Source organism: Macrobrachium rosenbergii, chromosome 2 (assembly GCF_040412425.1).
Source record: "Macrobrachium rosenbergii isolate ZJJX-2024 chromosome 2, ASM4041242v1, whole genome shotgun sequence".
NCBI lineage: Eukaryota > Metazoa > Arthropoda > Malacostraca > Decapoda > Palaemonidae > Macrobrachium > Macrobrachium rosenbergii.
This window is the reverse complement of record NC_089742.1, coordinates 90,736,382-90,762,578: the sequence shown is the minus strand read 5'-3', so window position 1 is coordinate 90,762,578 and position 26,197 is coordinate 90,736,382. Positions and strand designations below refer to the sequence as shown.

The 26,197-nt window shown below is 44.8% G+C and overlaps 1 protein-coding gene across 1 annotated transcript in view; it reads left to right on the top strand.

Annotated features, from left to right (window-relative positions):
• Positions 1-26,197, top strand: part of Chsy (Chondroitin sulfate synthase) — a 344,497-nt gene that overhangs the window by 167,208 nt on the left and 151,092 nt on the right. The window contains 1 exon segment of the mRNA XM_067122136.1: positions 3,151-3,291. Coding sequence (XP_066978237.1) covers positions 3,151-3,291 — 141 coding nt within the window.

Genomic DNA, 26,197 nt, shown 5'->3' with positions numbered 1-26,197 from the left:
CAGTTCCATATAAACACCTTGGAAGCTATGGCAGTGTTTCTAACTCTGAAGAAACTTTCCCCCCCAGCCAGATTCACATCAGGCTGGTGTTGGACAGCGCCGTGGTGGTTCATTGCATCAAACAGGGGCGGCTCCAAATCAGGTCGCGTAAATCAGGTGATGTTAGCTATCTTCTCCCTGGCGAACAAGCACGGCTGGCATCTGTCAGCCACCCACCTAGCGGGGTGCGGAACGTTGTGGCGGATTCTCTGTCCAGAACTACTCCGTTGGAGACGGAGTGGTCTCTGGACGGGAATCGCTCAATTGGATATGCCGCCGGGTTCCGGGACTCCAAGTGGATCTGTTCGCCACAGAGAGCAATCATAAGCTTCCCTGTTATGTGGCTCCCAACCTGGACCCCATGCCTATGCCACGGACGCAATGACCATAGATTGGAACAATTGGGAGAGGATCTACTTGTTTCCCCAATAAACATGTTGTTGAAAGTACTACACAAACTCAGGTCATTCAAGGGCCAACTAGCCCTGGTAGCCCCCTATTGGCCGAAGAGCAACTGGTTCCCTCTGCTTCAGGAGCTCAAGTTGCGTGTCATCAGATACCCAAACCCAGACTGACCTAAGTAGTACAAACCAAGACTGTGTCAGCTTCCTTAAAAATTCAGAATGCCCTGGTTTTATGGACTTTATAAAATTTGCTGCTAAAAGGGAGCAAACATTGACCCTGTTAACACTCTGTTTCTAGAATCCGATAAGAGAGATTCTACTCTCAGACAATATGATTCAGCAGTCAAAAAATTAGCATCCTTTTTGAAGGCATCTGAAGCTCAGACTATGACTACTAACCTAGCGGTTACCTTCTTTAGATCATTGTTTGAAAAGGCCTAGCTCCGCCACTATTACTACAGCTAAATCAGCCTTGAAGAAGGTATTTTTGTATGGTTTAAGATTGACCTTACAGATTCATACTTTTCCTCCATCCCTAGAGCATGCGCCCGTTTGAGACCAGTAACATGCCCACATTCTGTTACCTGGTTCCTAAACGATGTTCTAAAGTTAGCCTCTGATATTGATAACTCACAATGCTCTTATCTGGATCTGTTAAGGAAGACCTTGTTTCTGATTAGCTTAGCTTCAGGTGCCAGAATCTCAGAGCTATCTGCTCTCTCTAGAGGTGATGATCACATTGATTTCCTCCCGTCAGGAGAAGTCCTCCTTTCCCCTGATCATAGGTTTCTAGCTAAAAATGAAGACCCTCAGGACAGGTGGTCCCCTGGAAGGTGGTGCCTCTTCCACAGGACCAGTCCATATGCCCAGTCTTTACCTTAAAGGCTTACTTACAAAGAACTCCTCAGTGTATGTCGGGTCCTCTTTTTCAGGGAAAAAGGTGGAACTCTTTCTTTGAATGCTATAAGACAGCAAATTCTGTATTTCATTAAACAGGCCAACCCGGATTCAGTTCCTAAGGTTCATGATATCCGTGCAGTAGCTACCTCTACTAATTATTTTCATAATATGGATTTTGCTGAACTTACCAAGTATACGGGATGGAAATCACCTCTAGTGTTTAAACGCCACTATCTAAAATCACTCAAGCTCTGAAATTTTCTACAGTGGCTGTCGGGAGTGTCATCCCCCCACCTTAATTATCCTTAATTATTCTTAACCCTTATCCTTTCCCCCCACCTGCCTGCCTCATTTATTTCTCAGCTTGTTCTCCTGGTTCAATCATGCCTCACTGCCTTGCTCCTCATAATTGATACTATATTGCCATTATTATTGTTTGTCTTGGTGATTGTGTTCTGTTATGCTGTGTATTTAGATTTAAGCCTAGAGGTACTTGTGTTATTTTATTTTTGCTCCATGTACCTCAATTTTTGCCTCACATTTTTGATATTGTATTGAGGAATATTATGTATTTCTCTTATGTATAGTTTATATTTACCTATCTATAACATTGTATTGTTGGTGTTTTTGTTCCACCATTTTAGGTTACCTGTAATTTGTTTCTCTTTGCTTTGCTGAGATACCATAATTAAATCTAATTTGTTCATAGCATGTGTTTTTGTTCATGATCACCTTTTGTTTATTTTGTATCTTGGCAGTCTTGGCATGATTCTCTCCATTACTATTTCACCGGGTGACACAGGGACTGAACTCAGAAAAAGGATTTTGACAAAGGAAAAATCTATTTCTGAGGGAGGCCCTGTGTCACCCGGTGACCCTCCCAGTATCTGGTTTCCCCCCTGCTTTGGCATGCCAAGCCTGGGGTTGGTGCTAGACTGGAATGAGTTCAGATGGCGCTGGGGTCGCCGCTCTTCGGGCGGGTGAGTGAGGGAGCTGGTATGGCTCCCGCTCTTCCGGGGATTTTGCCATTGGGATGTCTTTCGAGCGTGATTCTGTGGCTGTGATTTATTCACTCACCCTTATCCATACCAACGCCTTCTTGGTATAAGAAGATGCTCGATCTGGGGGTAGTAACCCCAGCATTCCTGATAACTTTTTTCTCTGGTATATTTAGCAATATTTATACCTAGAAATTCGTGCAAGAAAGGAATTTCACTGGGGGACACAGGGCCTCCCTCAGAAATAGATTTTTCCTTTGTCAAAATCCCTTTTTAGTTCCATTTGAAGTAAATATGCAATTTTCAGTTATTTATATGTGTAATCAGCAATTATCACTTAATCTTTACAATTTATATATCATAAAAACATTTTTATCATGCATGATAATGAAGTTTGACATGTCTTGCAAATGGTACCATACCAGCTTCAACCCTCATGCTAAAGTAGCCAGAGGATAGTTGTGTGATAAGACTGTCTACAACTTTATTTTTCCTTGAAAGAGCAAATAAATGTAAAGAACTTTCATCAACTGCATTATGTGTTCTCTTGTTTCCAAGGCTATTAGTCCTGTCACCTGTAAAGACTAAAAGCTAAAAAGGTCCCAGAGCACTATAAAATGCTAGTCTTGATGTGTTTAGGCTCACAGAAAGCTCCATTAGCGTCTTTGTTGAGACTGAATTCATGAAGTGGCTGAATGCTAATAGACTGGTGGAGAAGGGCCTTTCTGCAGATTTTTGTATTTATGAAACATGAAAATTATATGAAAAACTATTTTATAAAACATTTCAAAGTTGTAACTTCATTTCAGATGCAGAGTATCTTGTATCATAATAGCAGTGGAACTGAAGCCTTTACTGGTTCTCTTAAGCAGCGAGAAGTTCATCGAGCTATAACTTTACATCCTATTAAGAATCACACCCATCTATTCAGGCTGCATTCATATATTCAAGTAAGTTGCAAAACTATGCTCATAGACATTTTTATGAGAGTATCAAAGGAGATGCTACTGATTAATTTAGTGGGTTGCTCCTGTTGAGAGGTACTAGGTAGACAGTGCTGCACAAGCAGAATGTAGTGAGTGTGCTATCCAGCTTGGTCATTCCTCAACATAAAGAATAATTAAGATAATGCAATTAAAGCTAGACCTGATACTTTTTGTTCTATATTTGTGTTATTTTGGTCCAATTAAACGTAGCATTTTTAGGTTACTTCTAATAGTTCTGTTTTCTCCTTTTTCTTGTATTTCTGTGCATTGTAGTTTTATTGTGAAATTCAGACTTATGCCCTTTTTTTTAATTCATTATTCTGAATCAGAAATCTTTGTTTCTATTTTACATTTCCATTTTCTGCAGTAATTCCAGGGAGAATGGTTTTAAATTTTCCACAAAAGATTTTCTGTTTATTTTATTAAATTTAAGGGTTATTCTATTTTCAAGTAAATAATAATGATAATAATAATAATAATAATAATAATAATAATGTAATATCCTAAAAAATAATAATAATAATAATAATAAAATAAAAGCAGTCTGGTCGCCTGTGTTAATTAAATTCAATTTTCTGGTTTATAGTGCCAGCTAACACGTACGCCGTTAACTATAATTACATAGCAATTAGTTTCTTTTAACCCAGCTTAAAATTTTCATGTTTGCGGTCACGCTATTTTGTTTTGGTTATTACCACGTTGTCCCACTTTTATTAAGATGCTAGAGGTACAACATAGCAAGGAGCTTCAATTTGTTTCTGCTGGCTGTGGTTGAAGGACTGTGGTTGGCAGCAGCTTGAATTTTGAAATTTATACTTTGCTGATTGTTTACTCTATCTTCGATTGGTGAAATATTTATTTTTGTAGCCTTCCGGCATAATTCAGATAGTGTTAGGCGAGTTTTGATCATTGGTTTACGACTTTTTCCCCATTTTTTGGACTTGACTTAGAATTTTCCAGGATGTCTGACACTAGTAGTTCTAGTATTAGGTATTGTAGCAAAGGCTGCAATACTAGACTGACTGAAGAACCTTACAACTCTCACACTGTTTGTGTTCAGTGTAGAGGACAAACATATTCTGTGGATTTACATTGTGAGGAGTGTAGCGACTGGGATTTAAAGAAGTGGAAGACTTTAGATTCACCTCTTAAGAAGCTAACTAGAGATAGGAAGAGGAAAGCTATTTCTAGGGAATCTAGTAAAGCTTTAGCTAGTCAGGATTCATCCACTAAGTCGGATGCATTTGCACTTGTAATTTCTTTCGATCCCGTTCCATCTCCTCCACCTGTGCAACCCTCTCCTTTACCTGGCTCTCATGTTTCCAATCCCAACACCATCGTCAGTCTGGAGTCGAAAATCGACACTCACTTCGAGTTAATTGTGCAATCGATCATTAAATTAGCTTCATTGGTGAAAGTGTTAATGGATAAAAGTAAGTCAGAGGGCCCTGTGCCGCACAGTGCAAGTGCAGTGGTAGCCCACCACAAGATGCTCCTTTGTTGGCGTATTCTTTGGTTACACCAGAATGACACTCAAGTGACAACACGTTTTATCTGGGGGAGACTCAATGTTCTGGCGGACGAATTGAGCCATCAGAGAGACAGGTCCTCCCCAGAATGGACATTAGACCCGTTAGTTTGTCTGGGTCCGTGGAAGCTCTGGGGGAAACCCATGATAGATTTGTTCACGTCATCCAGGAATCACTGACTTCCTCTCTTCTGCTCACCAGTACCAGATCCCTTGGCATGGGCGACTGATGCAATGTTGCAGGACTGGTCGGACAAAGATCTGTATGCCTTTTCCCCGTTCAGTTTAGTGAGACAAGTCATCAACAAATTCCGGTCTCATTAAAACCTGTCCATGATCTTGATAGCCCCCTTCTGGCCAGCAAAAGACTGGTTCCCGGATCTGCTAACACTTCTTGCGGACTTCCGTCACTTTGCTGCCACAGGCTTTTTTGTTCTTCTCAGGCAACCTCACTTCCGATTTTTCACCAAACCTGTCTTCTCTGGCCCTAACAGGATTCAACTGTTAGGCGACTGCTCCGAAAGAAGGGCTTTTCAAGAGCAGCTGCAGACTCAATTGCAAAGTGTAGAAGACAGTCATCAGATAATGTCTACCAGGCTAAATGGTCCATCTTCAGGTCTTGGTGCAGACAAAATAACGTGTCTTTTTCTAATACCTCTGTAGCAGAAATAGTGGATTTTCTTCTGTTCCTATGCTCCAATAAAGGACTTTCCACCTCTGCTATTAAAGGCTACAGAGCTATGCTTAGCTCGGTCTTCCACCATAGAGGAATGGACTCATCGTCTAACCAGGATTTGTCCGACCTTATTAAGTCCATTGATACTGCAAAGCTTAAAGAAAAACCTTTGCTGTTCTGGAACTTAGACGTGGTACTTAAGTGGCTGGCCAGTGAAATCCATGCTTTGGACAGAAACATCACATTTTCTCAGGGAGTGCAGTTTGCTCCTTTTCCCTAGACATTTTAGCCAAGAACAAATAACCATCGAATCCATGGCCTCGTTCTTTTATGATCTCAGGCTTGTCCGAGATAGTAGGGCCATCTGAAGAAGAAAGAACTCTCTGTCCAGTAAGGGCCCTTAAGTTTTATCTTCACAGAACGAAGGACATTCGTGGTACTTCAAGGAATCTTTGGTGTTCTGTGAAATATCCCTCTAGACCCTTGTCTTGAAGAATGGCCTGGCATTTTTTCTCAGGAACTTGATATCGGAAGCACAGTCCATGGTGAGCAAAGACTTCCTCTCCTCTTACAAGGTAAAACCCCATGAGATAAGAGCGGTCACTACGTCTTTGGCGTTTAAGCGCAATTTATCCCTCACATCAGTTGTGCAAGCGATGTTTTGGAAGTGCAAATCGGTGTTTGCATCGCGTTTTAACCCTTAAACGCCGACTGGACGATCGTACATGGACTAAAATTGTCTGTTGGGTGCCGAGTGGACGATCACCCTCATCGCAGCGACTACAAAAAATTTCAACCTTTGGTCAACTTTGACTCGACCGAAATGGTCGAAAAACGCAATTGTAAAGCTAAAACTCTTACATTCTAGTAATATTCAATCATTTACCTTCATTTTGCAACAAATTGGAAGTCTCTAGCACAATATTTCGATTTATGGTGAATTTTTTGAAAAAACTTTTTTCCTTATGTCCACTAGCGTAACACTGCCAAAATTTCAGAAATTCTTTCGTCATTTTGTCGTAATTTTTGCACCATTTTATATTAACCGTTACATAAAGTTTTATATATGAAGATGTGTGCAATTTCATGTAAAATACAACAAAAAGCAACCCATGGTTGTAGCTTTTATCAGTTTGGAAATATTTTCATATAAATCACAATAAGTGCCAAAATTTCAACCTTAGGTCAACTTTGACTCGACCGAAATGGTAAAAAAACGCAATTGCAAGCAAAACTCTTAAATTATAGTAATATTAAATCATTTACCTTCATTTTGCAACAAATTGGAAGTCTCTAGCACAATATTTCGATTTATGGTGAATTTTTGAAAAAACTTTTTCCTTAACGTCCACCAGAAATTCTTTCGTCAAGTTGTCGTAATGTTTGCACCGTTTTATATTAGTCGTTACATAAAGTTTTATATATGAAAATGTGCGCAATTTCATGTAGAATACAACAAAAAATAACACATTGTTGTAGCTTTTATCAGTTTTGAAATATTTTCATATAAATCACGATAAGTGCCAAAATATCAACCTTCGGTCAACTTTAACTCAACCGAAATGGTCGAAAATCGCAATTATAAGCTAAAACTCTTACATTTTAGCAATATTCAATCATATGCCTTCATTTTGCAACAAACTGGAAGTCTCTAGCACTATATTTCGATTTATGGTGAATTTTTGAAAAAAAAATTTTTTCCTTACGTCTGCGCGCGGTAACTTGGCCGAACATCTCAGAAATTCTTTCGTCACTTTGTCGTAATGTTTGCACCGTTTTACATTAGTCGTTAAATAAAGTTTTATATATGAAAATGTGCGAAATTTCATGTAGAATACAACAGAAAATAACTCATGGTTGTAGCTTTTATCAGTTTTGAAATATTTTCATATAAATCATGATAAGTGCCAAAATTTCAACCTTCGGTCAACTTTAACTCGACCGAAATGGTCGAAAAACGCAATTGTAACCTAAAACTCTTACATTCTAGTAATATTCAATCATTTACTTTCATTTTGCAATAAATTTGAAGTCTCTAGCACAATATTTCAATTTATGGTGAATTTTTGAAAAAACTTTTTCCTTACGTTCGCGCGGTAACTTGGCCGGACATCTCAGAAATTCTTTCGTCACGTTCTCGTAATGTTTGCACCATTTTATATTAGTCGTTACATAAAGTTTTATATATGAAAATGTGTGAAATTTCATGTAGAATACAACAAAAAATAACTCATGGTTGTAGCTTTTATCAGTTTTGAAATATTTTCATATAAATCACGATAAATAGAAAAAATTCTACCTTCAGTCAACTTTAACTCGAATGAAATGGTCAAAAACTGCAATTGTAAGCTAAAACACTTACAGTTTAGTAATATTTAATCAATTAGCTTCATTTTTTCACACAAACAGGAAGTCTCTAGCACAATATTTCGATGTATGGTGAATTTTTGAAAAAACTTTTTTTTCAGTCCGCTTAACCAATTTATGAATTCATGCATCATTTTGTGATAATATTTTCTCTGTGTTGCTTTGATCACGTTACAATTTGTTATATACCAAAATCATCGCAATTTAGTGTACAATAGAAAGAAAAAAATAACTCAATAGCTTTAATTGTTTTGCTACACAGCTTTTATTTTTTGTATACAATTATATATGAAATTTTTTTTTTTTTTTACAATGTCATATATTTCAATATTTATATATGATAATGATATTTTTTTTAATTTCTGATGGTTGCATACTAAACTCAGGCATGAGAAAAAAAGGAGCCAAAAATGAACTCTTAATCTTAGAAACTCAGCGTGCAGTGATTTTTTGAAAAAACTTTTTTCCGTCTTCGCTAACTCCTTTGAACGCCGCGTGCATCTCCTCACAGACACTTTTGTAAATACAGTAGAGGCTCAGCGTTTAAGGGTTAAGGAATATCAAGACTACTTACGATCTTATCTCATGGGGTTTTACCTTGTAAGAGGAGAGGGAGTCTTCCGGTCCATTTTACACGGCTGGCGTAGTGTTGGGGGAGGAAATGTAGAAAGCAGTGTCCTTTCTTTAATCTCTTCGCCTTGCTTAGGGTGTTGAGTTTTTTTGGGGAGCCTGGGAGTACCCTCCAGTCTTTTGGTTTAAGTGGTTGGGTATTGGTGTTTTTAAACTGGTTTTTGGTGGTTATGGTGACTATTTACTTTGGTTATTTTGTTTGGTACTGCACCCTGGGCAGGGGCATCTTGTTGTACTGTGCTAGCCCTCGGAATTTAGTCCATCGCTACAAAGCACCCACTGTAGGAGTAGGCCCTCAAGGCTTTACCACCTCGCCTCTACTGGATAAGATGAGCACCAACCAGAGGCAGTATCTACCTGTAGCAGCTCTCTTATGAGGTAAGGTTCAACAACATTGATTCAATGTTAGCAAATTTCTGTTCTCAAACTCATTACTATTAACCCTTAAACGCCGAGCCTCTATTTACAAAAGTGTCTGCCATATGCCGGCGGGGTTTGGGAGTTAGCGCCGAACCGGAAAGAAAGTTTTTTGATAGTGTAGTCGCTGTCTCGTCCTCAAAGGATTTACCCCCATGGTGTGCCAGTGCTCCCATGGTGACTAGACTAGTATCAAAGAAATATTTTTCTAGCCTGGTCTTGTAGCCGGGTATTGTGTCGTAATGAAAACACTATGACATGTGATAGAGTATAATGGACTCAAAGATAAGAGGGCATTTTCCCTTATCTTCAGCGAAGCTGAACCCAGTATTTCCTCGTCAAAACTGCAAGAAGTGACTATTGCATGCGCATGTCTGCCATCTTGTTTACAACCGGGCAGGCAAAAGACCAACTCCATTACCCTCTTCTAGCGCAAGTGATACGCCATTGAACCCGTCAGTGCTCTTTACTGTTTTCAAGAGTGTAAACCAGCAAGTATTAGGGAAACATCCAAACACGAAAGTTAAGTGCTTATTTTTAAACTCGAGTTTTAAAAATTGTTAGTTTTAACTGTGGAACAAATGTTTTTTAATATATGGAATCCTAAAAAACTGAACTTTGTTTTCGGAGCACATGGTCGGTGTCTTCAGAGCACATGGCGGTGCCCTCTCATGATCTCTGTTAGTTGAAAGCTTTAAAAAGGGATTTTGACAAAGGAAAAATCTATTTCTGAGGGAGGCCCTGTGTCACCCGGTGAAATTCCTTCTAGCACAATTTCTAGGCATAAATATTGCTAAATATACCAGAAAAAAGCTATCAGGATTGCTGGGGTTACTACCCCAGATCGAAATCTATAATGAAAATAGACGTTGGTATGGGCAAGGGTGAGTGAAGTCATCACTACCACAGAACCACACTCTGAAGACATCCCAATGACAAAACCCCAGAAGAGCGGAGAGCCCAGCTCCCTTACTCACCCGCCCGCAGAGACTGCGACCCCAGCACCATCTGAACTCATTCCAGGCTAGCACCATCCCCAGGCTTATATGTATGCCCGTGCAGGGGGAAAACTAGGACCTGGGAGGGTCTCCGGGTGACTTGGGCCTCCCTCAGAAATAGATTTTTCCTTTGTCAAAATCCCTTTTCTGAGCTCGTCCTGTGTCACCCGGTGAAATCATGACAGAGAACCATACCAAGACTGTGAAGATGTAAGAAAACAATTATCTAAGGTGATCATGCATAAAAACAATTTACTATAAGAAAATAAGTTTAATTATTTCTCATGACCAATTCAGAACTTCACAACAGAGGAAATCAGAATAATAGTTAGGCAAAAGCTTTGTAAACATACAAATTGACATGAAAATATAAAAAAATGGCAAAAAACATGAAAGGAGGTACAAAAATAATAAATACAAAAATACAGAAGTACCTCAGGACTTAAACCTACAAAATAGCACACATCAAAAACATAATCACAATAAACATCATTTAAAGGCCAACAATTTCAAGTATCATATAAAAGGGATTTTGACAAAGGAAAAATCTATTTCTGAGGAAGGTCCCGTGTCACCCGGTGAAATTCCATTACAGCACAAATTTCTAGGTATAATATGCTAGATATACCAGAGAAAAAGAGCTTTCAGGAAAGCTGGGGTTACTACCCCAGTTCGAACGTCTTCTCCAGGAAGACGTGGGTATAACAAGGGTGAGTGAAAGATCACTACCACGGAGACTTACTCGAAAGATCTCTCCCTATCAAAACCCCGAATAGAGCGGTGAGCCGTTACAGCCCCTACAAACACCCGCCAGGACCAGCGACACCAGCGCCACCTACCTCATTCCATGCTAGCACTAACCCCAGACTTGGCATGTGCAAGAGGGGGGAGCACTAGGTGAGTCAGGGAGGGTCACCAGTGACACGGGACCTTCCTCAGAAATAGATTTTTCCTTTGTCAAAATCCCTTTTCTGAGTCCAGTCCTGTCAGCCGGTGAAATAGTGATAGAGAATCATGCCAAGGCTGCAAACTACAGGGAAACAAGGTAATCTGAAGAAAAACATAAATTACCAAAATAATTTTAATGAAGCAATCTCTTACATGTGTGAAGAACACTAAACCTAAGGCATATTAAATCAAAGACTTAAAATTACTAAAAGAACAATGGGGAAGTCCCCAGCATGACGGGAAAAACCCCAAAAAATACTAAAACTACTAAAGCATAATGTCATATGAAAATTGCATAGGTTCAATGGCAATATAATCTTAATTGGTATACACAATCTTAAAGCTACACACGTAAACTTAAGCTAAACACGTAAGAGATCAAATCAAATGGTAAATAAAATATACAGTGCATATACATATATCTGGGGTACATGGAGCAAAATAAAAACTGCCCAGTACCCCACAAGAAAAACAATCATAACATGTCAGATTACAGTTTCCACTCAACAGAGACAAGATACATCAATATGAGGAGCAAGGCAGTGAGGCATGAATCAACCAGGAGGATAAGCAGAGAAGTAAATGAGGCAGGCGGGCGGGGGGAAAGGAGGATAAGGATATGATTGGTTAAGGTGGGGAGATGACACTTCCCACAGCTATGGTAGAAAATTTCAGGGCTTCGAGCGATTTTAAAATAGTGGCGTTTAAACACTAGAGGTGATTTCCAACCCGTAAATTTAGATAACTTCTGAGAAATCCATATTATGAAAGTAATTAATGGAAGTAGCAACTGCTCGAATATCATGAACCTTAGGAACTGAATCTGGGTTGGCCTGTTTAATAAAATACAGAATTTGTTGTCTTATAGCATTTAGTGAAAGAGTACCACCTTTCTCCTGATAAAAAAAGAGGACCCGACTTACTCTGTGGAGTTCTTAAAAGGTAAGATTTAAGTGTATAAACTGGACATAAAGACTGGTCTTGTGGAAGGGGCACCACCTTCCAAGGAGACCACCTGTCTTGTGGGTCTTCGTTTTTAGCTAAAAATCTAGGGTCAGGGGAAAGGAGGACCTCTCCAGACAGGAGGAAGTTCACAAAATTATCACCTCTAGTGAGAGCCGACAGCTCTGAGATTCTAGCACCTGAAGCCAAGCTAATCAAAATAAGGTCTTCCTTAACAGATCCTGATAAGAGCATTGAAAGTTATCCATCTCTGATGCTAACTTAAGGACGTCATTGAGAAACCACGTAACAGAATGTGGGCGTGATACTGGTCTCAGACGAGCGCATGCTCTGGGGATGGATGAAAAATAGGAATCTGTAAGGTCGATTTTAAAGCCGTATAGAAATACTTTCTTCAGGGCTGACTTGGCTGTGGTAATAGTGGCCGGAGCAAGGCCTTTCTCAAACAGTGACCTAAAGAAAGAAACTCCTAAATTAGTCGTCATGATTTTGGCTTCAGATGCTTTTAGGAAGGAGGCTAATTTTTGACTGCTGAGTCATACTGTCTAAGAGTAGAATCTCTTTTATCTGATTCAAAAACAGAGTGTTGACAGGGTCAATGTTTGCTCCTTTTGGGCTGCGAATTTTATAAAGTCCATAAAACTAGGGCATTCTGAATTCTTGAGGAAGCTGACACAGTCTTGGTTTGTACTGTCTGGGTCAGTATGGGCTTGGGAATCCGAAGACTCCGCAATCCCAGTTCCTGAAGAAGAGGGAACCAATTGCTCTTCAGCCAATAGGGGCTACTAGGGCTGGTTGACCTTTGAATGTCCTGAGTTTGTGTAATACTTTCAGCAGTAAATTTATTGGAGGAAAAGATAAATCTTCTCCCAATTGTTCCAATCTATTGTCATTGCGTCTGTGGCGTACGCCTGAGGGTCCAGGTTGGGGGCCACATAACAGGGGAGCTTGAAGTTGCTCTCCGTTGCGAACAGATCCACTTGGAGGCCCGGAACCCGGCGGCAAATCCATTTGAAAGATTCCGCGTCCAGGGACCACTCCGTCTCCAACGGAGTAGCCCTGGACAGGGAATCCGCCACCACGTTCCGTGCCCCCGCTAGGTGGGTGGCTGACAGGTGCCAGCCGTGCTTGTTCGCCAGGGAGAAGATAGCAACCATTACTTGGTTTACTCGACCTGACTTGGAGCTGCCCCTGTTGATGCAATGAACTACCACTGCGCTGTCAATACCAGCCTGATATGAATCCGGTTGGGGGGATTTTCTTTAAAGTTAGAAAGACCGCCATAGCTTCCAGGGTGTTTATATGGAACTGCTGAAACATTGTGGACCACGTTCCTTGTACTTTTGTTTTGGTGAATATCCCCCAGCCGCTTAGGGAAGCGTCTGTGTGAACAACTAGTGCCGGAGGGGGAAATTGAAGCGGAACTGTATTGGACAGGCCCTGACTGTGGCCCAAGGCCGCAGTCTTGTTTTTAAGATTTGAGGATAGAGGAGACCTTGTCTCTGAGCTTGACATTGGCTCGACTCCGCCACACTCTGTTTATGTCTTTTAATTTCGCTTTTAAGAGCAGGTCTGTCACTGAGGCAAATTGAAGGGACCCAAGGACCCTTTCTTGGGATCGGCGGGATGCTGATTGATTTTTGAGAAATTTCCTGGTGAGAGATGCTATCTCTTTCCTCTTGGGAGGCGGGAGAGATAACGTGTGAGAGGACAGATCCCACTGGAGGCCCAGCCACTGAAACCGGGACTCGGAGTCAGGCGGGACTTTTCTCTGTTCAGTTGAAAACCTAACGACTCCAGGAAACTGATGACTATGGACGTAGCCTTCTGACACTCCAGAACTGTTGGTGCCCAAATTATCCAATCGTCTAGGTACGCTGCTAGGGATATCCCTCGGGACCGGAGTTGTTGAACTACCGTGTCCGCCAGCTTGGTGAATACCCTGGGCGCAATGTTTAGACCGAAGGGCATGACCCTGAAGGAGTAGGCTTGATTCCCGAGTCTGAAACCGAGGAACTGAGAGAAGTTCCGCGCAACCGGGACGTGATAATAAGCGTCTGAAAGATCGATAGAGGTGGTGACGGCTCCACGCGGAAGTAGAGTCCGTACCTGAGCTACTGTAAGCATGCGAAATTTGTCGCATTTTATGTAGAGATTTAGACGCGACAGATCCAGGATCACTCTTTGCTGATCTGAGTCTTTTTTTGGGAACAGTGAATAACCTGCCTTGAAACTTTAGGTGCCTTACTTTCTTTATTGCTTGTTTGTTGAGCAATTCTGCCACGTAATCCTGTAGGATTGATGAGGGTGGCTGGTAAAACCTGGTTTGGAGGAGGAGGGTTTTGATCCAGCTCCATCCTAGACCTTTGGACACAATGCTGTGTGCCCAAGGGCTGAAGGTCCATTGGTCCCTGAACCAATACAGGCGACCGCCTCCCTGTGTTCTCTCAGTGGGAGGGAGCGGGTTTGTTCCCTCTACCACGTCCAGGTTTTCCTCTTGGGGTGGTGTTTGCCTTTCCTCTGTGAGGGGCCCTGCCTCTTCCCCCCCCAATCCTGTTAAGGCCGTGAAAGTATCCACGGCCCTCATAGGTGGGGTTGTATGCTGGTGAAGCAACATACGAGGGCGCAGCAAGGGAATGAGCTGGTTGGACCAGCACATATTGTTGGGGGTGAGCTTTTGAGGTGGAGGGCTGTGCCACTGCCGAGACCGGGACGGCTTGAACTACCGCCTGATGGAGGGGCCTCTTATGCCTCCTGAAAAACGTTTGCCTCCTCTCGTCTGGGGGCCGCCAGATTCTGGGGTCTTGCGCTTGTAGGCAGAAATGCCCCAGCGAGCGCGCAGACTCTGGTTGGCCCTTGTAGCCTCAGTCATAACATTCGTAACCTCTTCTTCTGGGAAGAGGTTAGGTCCCCAGATCGAGCTCTTTTACGAGCTTGTTAGGCTCGTGGCGGATAGTAGCATTGGCAAAGATAAACTTTCTGCATTCCAGTCTGGCCATGATGAACTCAAAAGGTCAGACTGAAAGCCAGCCAGCAGGGACTTAGCCAAGACTTGGAAAAATGGCTCGTCCGAGCAGGAGACGGCAGTGGCTTCCGTGAGGCAGACGGAGTTCAGGGACCGGGCTAGCTTAGTCCGGGCATCAAACTCCGCCTTTAGCAAAGATTCCGGCAGCTTGGGAGTTGCTCACTAAACTGTGAGGAAGCACAGAAGGGGTCCAACTTCCCGACCGTGAAAGTGGACGGGCATCCATCCAGAACTCATCACTTCCTGGGAACACCAGGGAAGTGGGGTCTGTTTCCCTCAGCTGAGGTAACGGATTACCTTCAAAGCACGCTCGGGCCATAGCCAGTGCGACTTTGTTCAAACAGGGAGTTGGTAAGTTGTCTCCCAGGGCAAACATGGTAAAGTTGCCCTTGAAAGGAGTCAACTTTGTGTTGTCTGCCTGCCACTCCGTCAGAGTGCGCAGGAGAGAGCGACTGAGCTTGGTCCCTAGGGATGATGACAGTCTCCTGGGAACCTTATCAGAACGTATCCATGCTTCCTCTGTCAATCTTACGAAGCCTGGATAAGGGGGCAAGAGATCGGGGGGAAGAATTCTAACTCCTCCAACCGTCTCGTGCCAAGACCTTCAACAGTCAGTTTGCCATCATGTTGGATGGCCCGGAGGGCGAAAACGCCAAGGGTTACCGACATCGAAAGGCGGGGAGGTCCGCTGTGTCGGGAATGACATACTGGGGTTCGGCTGGGGTGGTTTAGCCATTCCCGCCAGCATGTTGTCATAAGTGGCAAACTTTTCTGATATCTTATTGAATTTTTTGTTCTGATATCCTCTGTGAATCTTTTGAAACATCTGGTTGCAAAAAGCCTCTGCAGCGTCAAAGGCAGGTTGGCGAGGAGGGCTTGGTTTTGCAGCCCTCTTACTCGCGCCTTTGCCGGAGGAACCAGACTTGCTCCCGGAGGCTACAGGTGCTGAGACCTTAGCCTTCGACGGGGAAAGGCGATGCTTTCTTGGAGGACGAGGACTTATAGCCCTTAGCCTTCCATGAAGTCTTCAACTTCAACTTGGGGATAGCTGATGGAGCTCTATCACCCAAGGAGGAAGACTTCCCAAAACCTGAAAAGAAGAGATAGATGAAGCTGGGGAGTCAAAAAAGGGGCCCCGCCCCAACAACCTCACCTACCTCACCACTTACCACCTGGTCCTGTTCTGTAGCCATAGGTTCCAGGTCTAAGTCCAAGCGGCGTCCTCTGAAACCTCAGCGTAGGATATCCACTTGGGGTGGCTGGGTCTCATCCCGGATCTGCTGGATGATAGGGGTGGCAAGATCTTCTGGCACTTCGGCCGCCACCCGTGCGCCGGGGTGAGCAGGTCCCTCAACCTGGCGTCGAGGACGTAGGGCTTCCCCGACGGAACATTCCTGCCAAACCCAGCCACCCAGGCCGGAGGATTCCAAGGCAGACTTCTTGGAGGACTCGTCCGCCTGAAAGAAAACCAGCAATTAGCTAAGGACGAAAAAACCAGTCCGGGAACCACATAAACAATATTCAAAATGAGGAGCAAAGGGAAATGAAAGGAATGAGACAAGAACTCAAATAAAAATAACGGAGGAAGACTGTCACTTACCGACTCATCCTGGATGGTTGTGCATAGATTCAGCAAACCTCACAACCATCGGTGCCAAACAACAGGTCATCAAGCGGACCGCACAACCAGCGTGGAGTCCGGCACAAACTACGTGACCATAAGGTTGTTGCAGGAGGGAGGCGGTACACCCGCTCCTCACAGCGAACAGTCTGTAAGTGGAAAAGTACATGAACCTCCACTCCTAAAGCAATCTAAAGCCCAAGGCCGGGAAACTCAACTGCAACCGAATACTCCGGGAGAAGAACTCCCTTATCATAAACTGGGCCAATAAGCTCCAAAATTACACAGAGTGGAAGGTAAAAATTCAGACCCCAAATAATACTCCGGGGAATGAAGGAATGAGACAACAGGAACTCACCAAAGGGCTTGCCAGTAAAATAACGGCCACCTGAAACCCCGGGTATAGAACCGGACTCACGTAAATTTATAAATAATAACAAAAAAGGAGAGTACTCCGTAGATAAACAGACTTAAATAAAAATATAAAACAATAATAAAAAGTGATGGTATAAACTCAAATATATATAAAGAAAGACCAAAACAGCCAAAATGCTCGAGACCGGAGGGATCCGCTTCCCTTATAAATAAAGGGAAATCTTTCGCTCCACTTACTACCCCGCCTTCCCTGAGAAACAAGGTGGGTAAGATGCTCAAAGTATGTATTCATAACATAAATTCGGTGAAATGGAATTTAACCCAGACACGGGACTGGACTAAACCCGACGGGGAGAAAGAAAGTGCGTGGATAGAGTGTTCGAACACGTTCGAGCTACGAAACAAACCACCAACACCAACACAGCGATGCTAGGGACTGTATGGGAGGGAGCGAATCCCTCAACCAAATGGAGAAGTCCCTGAACTCGGAGAAAACGCCATCTAGCGTCACCCGCACGAGTAGAGCAAGGCTGGAGGGTGGGGGGGGGGGTGGAGTAGGGGAGAATGGTAGGCTACCAAGAAAGAGAACAGGAGACGGGGAAAACATATAACCTGCTCAACTGCACACATACACCACTCCAAGAAAATGAAACTTGGGGGGGTGGCCTACTACTAAGGGAGGAAGCGACCAAGCCTCGATGCCCGACTCCTGCCTAGGCAAAGCCTAATAGGGACCTAACCTAGTATAGGCTAGGAAAATGGAAGGAGTGCGGAGGGGAGGAGGAAAACAAACAAGGAGAGAAATTTTGTGCCGAGAACCAACCGGGATCGAGAAGAGGGGGCAAGAAGGCGAATAGCCTAGAGGAGACACATCCAAAGAACTCTATTCCCCAAAGGAAGGAAGAGAACTAAGGGCTCACTCTGCCCACCAAAAACGACCCGGAGGAAACAGCAACCAAAACTCCCTCAACCTGATGGACTCCACACCCAGGGCAAGGGGATGGAAGCAAATAAGCCTACTCCACTAAAAACCATCACACATAAAAATGGAAACAAAAATGCTCAATAGGGTGCGTAGCCTACCTCGGGCAACGGTTAGATCTGAGGCTGCCGCCACCACGAGGAAACCAAACAAAAATAAATTAAAAAAAATAAAAGAGAGCACCATCTTCAAGAATAAAATAAATAAATAGCCTAATACAGACTAAAATAAAAGGAACCCAACCTGGGGTTACCTGGACGGGGCATCACCCCCAAAAGGGCCAGATAGGCCAAAAAAATGTAAATTTCAAAAAAGGGGGGAGCCACCGCAGGAAACCCGCCAGGAGGAGAACCATGGGGCAAATAACATCTATAATATTTGACAAGGAGACAACCCCAACAGAAAAGAACTGAAGGGGTCGCCTCGCGATCGACATGGCTGGCGGGGGGGCCGTGGCATCATAATAAGATCTCAATATATTATAAAATACGAGACCAAAACAGCCAAAATATAGAACAAAACCCCACAATAAGATGGTACTTAACTTGGAGATAGTAAAGCTGCTCGATGACATGGCGAAAGATGAAAAAATCAACAAAAATGCACGAGCACACAAAAAGAAAAGGTAGCGATTATCACGTGCTAGAAAATGGAATGAGGTAGGTGGCGCTGGTGTCGCCGTCCTGGCGGGTGTTGGTGTGGGGGCTGTAACGGCTCACCGCTCTATTCGGGGTTTTGATAGGGAAAGATCTTTCGAGTAAGTCTCCGTGGTAGTGATCTTTCACTCACCCTTCATTATACCGACGTCTTCCCTGGAGAAGACGCTCGAACTGGGGGTAGTAACCCCAGCTTTCCTGAAAGCTCTTTTTTTCTCTGGTATATCTAGCATATTATACCTAGAAATTCGTGCTGTAATGGAATTTCACCGGCTGACACGGGACTGGACTCAGAAATTGAGGAGCCAGGCAGTGAGGTATGATTGGCCCAGGAAAACTGGCAGGGTAAATAAATGAGGCAGGCGGGCAGGGGGGAAAGGATAAGGTTAAAGGATAATTTTAAGGTGGGGGGATGACACTCCCGACAGCCACCGTAGGAAATTTCAGAGCTTCAAGTGTTTTCAGGTAGTGGCGTTTAAACACTAATTGAGATTTCCACCCCGTGTATTTTGTCAACTCAGCAAAATCCATATTATGAAAATAATTGGTAGAGGTAGCTACTGCTCGGATATCATGAACCTTGGGAACTGAATCCGGGTTAGCCTGTTTAATGAAGTATAGGATTTGCTGTCTTATAGCCTTTAAAGAAAGTGTTCCACCTTTTTCCCTGATAAAAAGAGGACCAGACAAACACTGAGAAGTTCTTTGCAAGTAAGCCCTCAAGGTAGCGACTGGGCACAAAGACAGGTCTTGTGGAAGAGGGACCACCTTCCAAGGGGACCACCTATCTTGAGGGTCTTCATTTTTCGCTAGGAATCTATGATCTGGGGAAAGCAGAACTTCTCCTGACAGGAGGAAATCTATGTGATCGACACCTCTAGAGAGAGCAGACAGTTCTGAGATTCTGGCACCTGAGGCTAAACTAATCAGGAATAAAGTCTTCCTTAACAGATCTAGATAAGAGCATTGGGCATTATTAATATCTGAGGCTAATTTCAGAACGTCATTAAGGAACCAGGTAACCGAATGTGGGCGTGTTACCGGCCTTAAACGAGCACGTGATGGAAGAAAAGTATGCGTCAGTTAGGTCAGTCTTGAAGCCATGCAAAAACACAACACCTTTCTCAAAGCTGATTTTGCTGTTGTAATAGTGGCCGGGGCTAGGCCTTTTTCAAACAATGATCTAAAGAAGGTTATCGGTAAATTAGTGGTCATAGTTTGAGCTTCAGATGCCTTCAGAAAAGATGCCAATTTTTGACTGCTGAGTCATACTGTCTGAGAGTAGAATCTCTCTTATCAGATTCAATAAACAGAGTATTAACAGGGTCAATATTTGCCCCCTTTGGGCAGCAAACTTCATAAAGTCCATAAAGCCAGGGCATTCAGAATTTTTGAGGAAGCTGACACAGTCTTCGTTTGTACTATCTGAGTCGGTCTTGGGTATCTGACATATAAACAGAGTTCCAGGAGAAGAGGAAACCAGTTGCTCTTCGGCCAATTGGGGGCTACTAGGGCTACTTGACCCTTGAATGACCTGAGCTTGTGCAAGACTTTCATCAGCATGTGTATTGGGGGAAACAGATAGATTCTCTCCCAACTGTTCCAATCTATGGACATTGCATCTGTGGCATAAGCTTGAGGATCTAGATTGGGAGCCACATAACAAGGGAGTTTGTGATTGCTCTCCGTGGCAAACAGATCTACCTGAAGTCCCGGAACACGATGGCAGATCCAGTTGAAGGAGTTCTTGTCTAGGGACCATTCCGACTCCAGCGGAGTCGACCTGGACAGAGAATCCGCCACTATTCCCGCACTCCCGCTAGATGGGTAGCTGACAAATGCCAGCTGTGTTTGTCCGCCAGGGAGAAGATGGCTAACATCACCTGGTTTATCCGACTCAATTTGGACCCGCCCCTGTTTATGCAATGTACTACTACGGCGCTGTCCAACACCAGCCTGATGTGAATCTGGTTGGTGGGACGAAGCTTTTTCAGGGTTAGAAACACTGCTATTGCTTCCAAAGTGTTTATATGGAACTGTTGAAACATGGTAGACCATGTCCCTTGTACCTTTTGTTTTGGTGAGTATCCTCCCCAGTCGCTTAATGAAGCGTCTGTGTGGATTACCAGAGCTGGAGGGGGAAACTGAAGAGGGACTGACTTTGAGAGGCCCTTGACTGTGGACCATGGGCGGAGTCTTTTCCTTAAGATTTGCAGAATTGATGAGACCCTGTCCCTGAGCCTGACATTGGCTCGTCTCCGCCACACTCTGTTTATGTCTTTTAATCTTTGCTTTTAGGAGCAGGTCTGTTACAGAGGCGAACTGAAGAGAACCCAAAATTCTTTCTTGTGTCCGGCGGGAGGCTTTCCTGTAATTCAGAAACTTTCTGGTAGCTGTGGCTATTTCCTTCCGCTTGGCCGGTGGAAGAGATAGCCTGTACAAGGTTAGGTCCCACTGGATACCCAGCCACTGAAACCGAGCTTCCGGAGTTAGGCGGGACTTCTCCTGTTCAATTGGAAGCCTAAGGATTCCAGAAATTCGATCACCATGGCCGTAGCTCTCCGGCACACTTCGACGGTTGAAGCCCAAATTATCCAATCGTCCAGGTACACCGCTAACGATATCCCCTGGGATCGCAACTGCTGAACTACTGTTTCCGCCAGTTTTGTGAATATTCTGGGCGCTATGTCGAGCCCGAAAGGCATGACCCTGAAGGAGTAGGCCTGTTTCCCCAGTCTGAAACCCAGGAAGGGAGAGAAGTTCCGCGCAATCGGGACGTGATAGTATGTGTCTGAAAGATCGATAGAGGTGGTGACGGCTCCACGCGGAAGTAGAGTCCGTACCTGTGCAACTGTAAGCATGTGAAATTTGTTGCATTGTATGTAGAGATTTAGACGCGATAGATCCAGGATTACTCTTTGTCGACTGGAGTCTTTTTTGGGAACAGAAAACAGCCTGCCATGGAATCTGAGGTGTCTCACTTTCTTTATTGCTCTCTTCCTGAGCAGTTCCATCACAAAGTCCTGTAGAGCTTTGGAGGAGGGTTGATGAAACCTGGTCAAGGGAGGAGGACCCTTGATCCAGCTCCAACCTAAACCTTTGGACACTATGCTGTGTGCCCATGGACTGAAGGACCACTGGTCTCTGAACCAGAATAGTCTTCCGCCTACCTGGCTGGTCTCACTGGGAGGAAGCGGGTTTGTTACCTCTGCTGCGGCCTCCTCTTCCCCGGGAGAGGGACCGTAGGGCAGCCTTACCTCTATAGGAGGCTCTAGCTCTACACCCCCTTGCACTCCTGTTAAGGCCATGAAAGGCCCCACAACCTTCATAAGAAGGGTTATATGCCGGTGACGACACATAAGAAGGAGTGGCAAGGGAGTGTTGAGCTGGCTGAACCAGCACAATCTGTTGAGGTTGAGCCTTGGAGGTGGAAGGTTGGCTCACCGCCGAGACAGGTACCGCCTGGACAACAGACTGATGCTGCTGTCTTCTATGCCTCCTGTACCTTTTTCCCGGTCTATACTGGGAGCCGCCGGACTCTGGGGTCTTTCGTTTAAAGGCCGGAATACCCCACCGGGAGCGCAGACTTTGGTTACCCCTGGTTGCCTCAGCCAGGACACTGGTGACTTCTTCTTCCGGGAACAGATTGGCTCCCCAGAAGGAACTCTTCATGAGCTTGTTGGGCTCATGTCGAATGGTAGCGTCGGCGAAGATGAATTTGCGACAATTCAGCCGCGCCACCATGAAGTCAAATAGGTCCGACTGAAACCCTGCTAACAAGGATTTCGTCAAGACCTGAAATAGCGGCTCCTTGGAAAACGAGACGGCGGTTGCCTCCGCCAGGCACAGCGAGTTCAGAGACCGGCTCAAGCGACACCGTGCCTCGAACTCAGCCTTCAGGAGAGCTTCCGTCAGTTTGGGAAGCTGCTCACTGAACTGGTTGGATGCGCATTCTGCGTCCAGATTACCAGCCGTAAACGTGGCCGGAACATCCTTCCAGAAGTCGTCACCCCCTGGGAAGATCAGAGACGTGGGGTCCGTCTCTCTGAGCTGAGGCAAAGGCTTGCCCTCAGCACATGCCTGAGCTGTTGCGAGAGCAACCTTAGTCAAGCAGGGGGTTGGGAGCTTATCCCCAAGGGAGAACATGGTGAAGTTACCCTTGAAGGGGGTCAACTTAGTGTTCTCCGCTTGCCACTCTGTAAAAGTGCGCATCAGAGCCGATTGCGCCTGGTCCCTAGGGAAGATCACTGTCTCCTTAGGGACCTTATCAGAGCGTACCCAGGCTTCTTCTGTCAGCCTAGCGAAGCCTGGGTAGGGAGGCAGAAGATCTGGAGGGAAGAATTCTAGCTCCTCCAGTCTACGAGTGCCTAAACCTTCAATAGTTAAGGTGTCTTCATGCCGGGGAGCATGAACGGCTAAACGCCACGGGTTCCCTTTGTCAAATGGAGGGAGGGCGGAGGCGTCCGGGATGGGATAGTGCACCGTAGTCCCCCCGGAACGCACGATATCGGAGAGCATAGTCTCCTGGCTCTGAAGCCTCTCCGTGAGCTTGCTCAACTTCGCCTCTACCTCTGTAGAGAACCTCTCAAGCAGCATCCCCGCAAATGCCTCAGGGTCAAAGGCAGGCTGGCGAGGAGGGCTAGGCTTGGCCGCTCTCTTACTCGCATCTCTGCTCGAGGTACTTGGTATGCTCCCGGAGGCCACCGGACCAGCATCCTGTGGCTTCGACGGGGGAAAGGGGGATGCCTTGCGGGAAGATGAAGACTTATAGCCTTTCACCTTCCACGACTTCTTCAGCTTGGGGACAGTAGACTGGGCTCTGTCCTTCAAGAGAGAAGATTTATGGAAGCCCTGAAAAGAAGAAACGGATGATGACGGGGAATCAAACAGGGCGCCCGCCCTCACTGCTTCACTTACCTCCCTACCTACCTCCTGGTCCTGTTCCGTGTTCATCGGTTCCAGGTCGAGATCTAACGCAGCGACGTCCTCCGACACCTCCTCGTACAGTGGGTCATCCTGAATAGGCTGGGTCTCTACCCGGACTTGCTCGATGATGGGGGCGGCAACCTCAGCTGGAACAGCCGCAGCAATCCGGGCGCCGGGGTACAGGATGTTCCTTAGGTTCTCATCGAGAACATAAGGTTTCCCCGACGGAACGTTCCTGCCGAACCCAGCCACCCAGGCACGGAGGGACTCGAGGGCATCCTTGCGGGAGGATTTGTCGGCCTGAAAAAGAGGGGGAGTATCAAAGACCGAACTATTATGGTAAGATCATTAAAACCCAAAATTTTTAACCATAACATTATATGTTGAAGAGAGCCCCGGAGAGGCGGAACAAAAACAATGGGCTTACCGACTCGTCCTGGATACACCCGTAGAGTCATTAGCAAACCTCACAGCCATCCGGGTGCTGCAAATTGATCAGGTCGTCCAGGCATACCAAGCAGCCAGCGTGGAGTACGACACACCACGTGCCCGTAGGGCTGGTGCAAGATAGCAGTGCACCCGGGCTCCTCACAACGAACAGTCTGTAAGTGTGAACAGTATATGAACCTACTAATCTAAGATAACTTAAACTAAAGTAGGTACTAAGTAATTTCATACCGTGCTACCGGAGCACTCCGGTGGGATGAAAAAACCATAGAATATGAACCTACCAATCCAAGATAACTTAAACTACAGTAGGTATTAAAATTTACAAGCACCGTGCCGATCGGAATACTCTGGCGGAACGAAAATACTGAGCCAGACAAGACACCCTATCTCAAGGAACGCCGGAGATAATAATGGCGCGGAACCCAAAGACAGAATCACTGGACTCGTGGTACAAAATAATTAAACTAATCAAAATTTGGAATCCAAAGGATACATGAGGCCGCAAAAATATAATCCAGTATGATAGATATAGCGATGGCACAAATATTTGGTTAACAACACATTAAAGAATAATACATCATAAGCCCCCAGGTTCCAGCGCAAAACCCCTCTGGGATCCTGAGCCTCGAAACTAGAGCACAGCAGAAAGGCGAGGCAGTATCATCACAGCTGATCATAATATGGTCAGGTGGAAAAGCCAAATCAAACCCATCCATTATGACTCAAAACGCTTAAGCTTGAGAAGATAGCAGGCGGGGGCAACAGGAGGGCCGGGGATGGCAGAGCAGAGAGAAGTGAGAGAATGAGCCCTGAGAGTGGTCGGAAATCTGCTCGATCCGGAGAGAGCGAATCAACAAGACACTAGCCAAGTAAAGTCATCAGAACCGACCCCAGGAGGGAGCGTGCCCTCTACCAGGGTAGGCCTGTCAACCTCGGGGTGACCATCGGAAGCCTGACGTCACGCGTGCAAGGAGATGACAAACAACTTGAACCTCAGACAGGGGAGGGGGGGGGGGTGGGGGTGAAAGGAGAGAAAGGGCAGTACTTGAAGGAGAGGGTCAAGAGAAATAATAAGAACAGGAGACTGGGGACTGTACCCTCCAGCTCAACTGTAACCCATTAAGGTAGAAGGTATCCAGAGGGTACCTAAGTACAGGGAGACTCATGACCCACCACAAGTACAGGGGAAGGATAGGGAACAGCACTAAACCAAACCACACCACGCTCTCACCCTCCTAGAAGGCATAGCCTAGGTAACAAGGAGGAGAGAAGGGAAGGGAGAGGAAAAACAGGGAGAGAAATTCCTGTGTCGAAGGCCAACCGTAACCGACTAGAGTAAGGGAAAGGGTTGAGGAAAGCGTGAAGGAGACTCTCCAAGATAAAATCCTCCTCCCCCACTAGTGATAGAGGGGGGGAAATGGGGTCTCGAAACTTCAGCAACCCAAACAAGCGGTAGGCGGATGGAACAACAATAGAAACTCCCTCGACCTGACTATCCCCCCCTCCTACCCTCTCAAGCGATACACAGGAGAGCAGGAGGTTAGTTAAAGCAGCTAAATAAGCAGGTATCCTTATCCACCAACTAGTGATAGGACTAGGCTAGCATCCCTGCTAAATGATATAAACATATTAACCAAAAAACAAATAAATAACCATCCAATAATATAAAAATGTATAAGCTTGTGCTAGGCGTATAGCCTAACCGAACGAGGCGACAGAATGTAAACAGCCAACAGGCCGTACCTGACGCCATGCTCGGATATGATTAAAATAATTTCGCGTCATCAAGCACATACAAAGAAAAATTCAACGTACTGTCCAAAAAGGGAGACATCCTGGGGAGAAAAGCAAACGAGTGGAATCTTCGGATACCCCAAACAATAGCAAGAACCCCAATGAGAGGAAACTCACAAAGAATAACATTAAAGGAAACCCAAAGACACACCCTAAGAGAATGCCACCAGGATGATCCCATGACGGGGAATTTAAAGATAATTAGTGTAAACGACCAAGAGAAACCCAAACAGAACAAGCTGAATGGGTGTACCTTTTTCTGAGGTCGACATGGCTGACAAGAGGGACAAAGCGCCCAAACAAAAACCACCATGATAATTTATAAATACGGCTTAAAACAGCCAAACTAATCATAAAAACCCCACAAGAAGATGGTACTTAACTTGGAGACAGTAAAGCTGCTCGACGACATGATGACACAAAGCAGAAAATGCTGGGAAAAAGCACAAGCGAAAAAGCTACAATCAGTAGAGATCACGTGCTAGAATGGAATGAGTTCAGATGGCACTGGGGT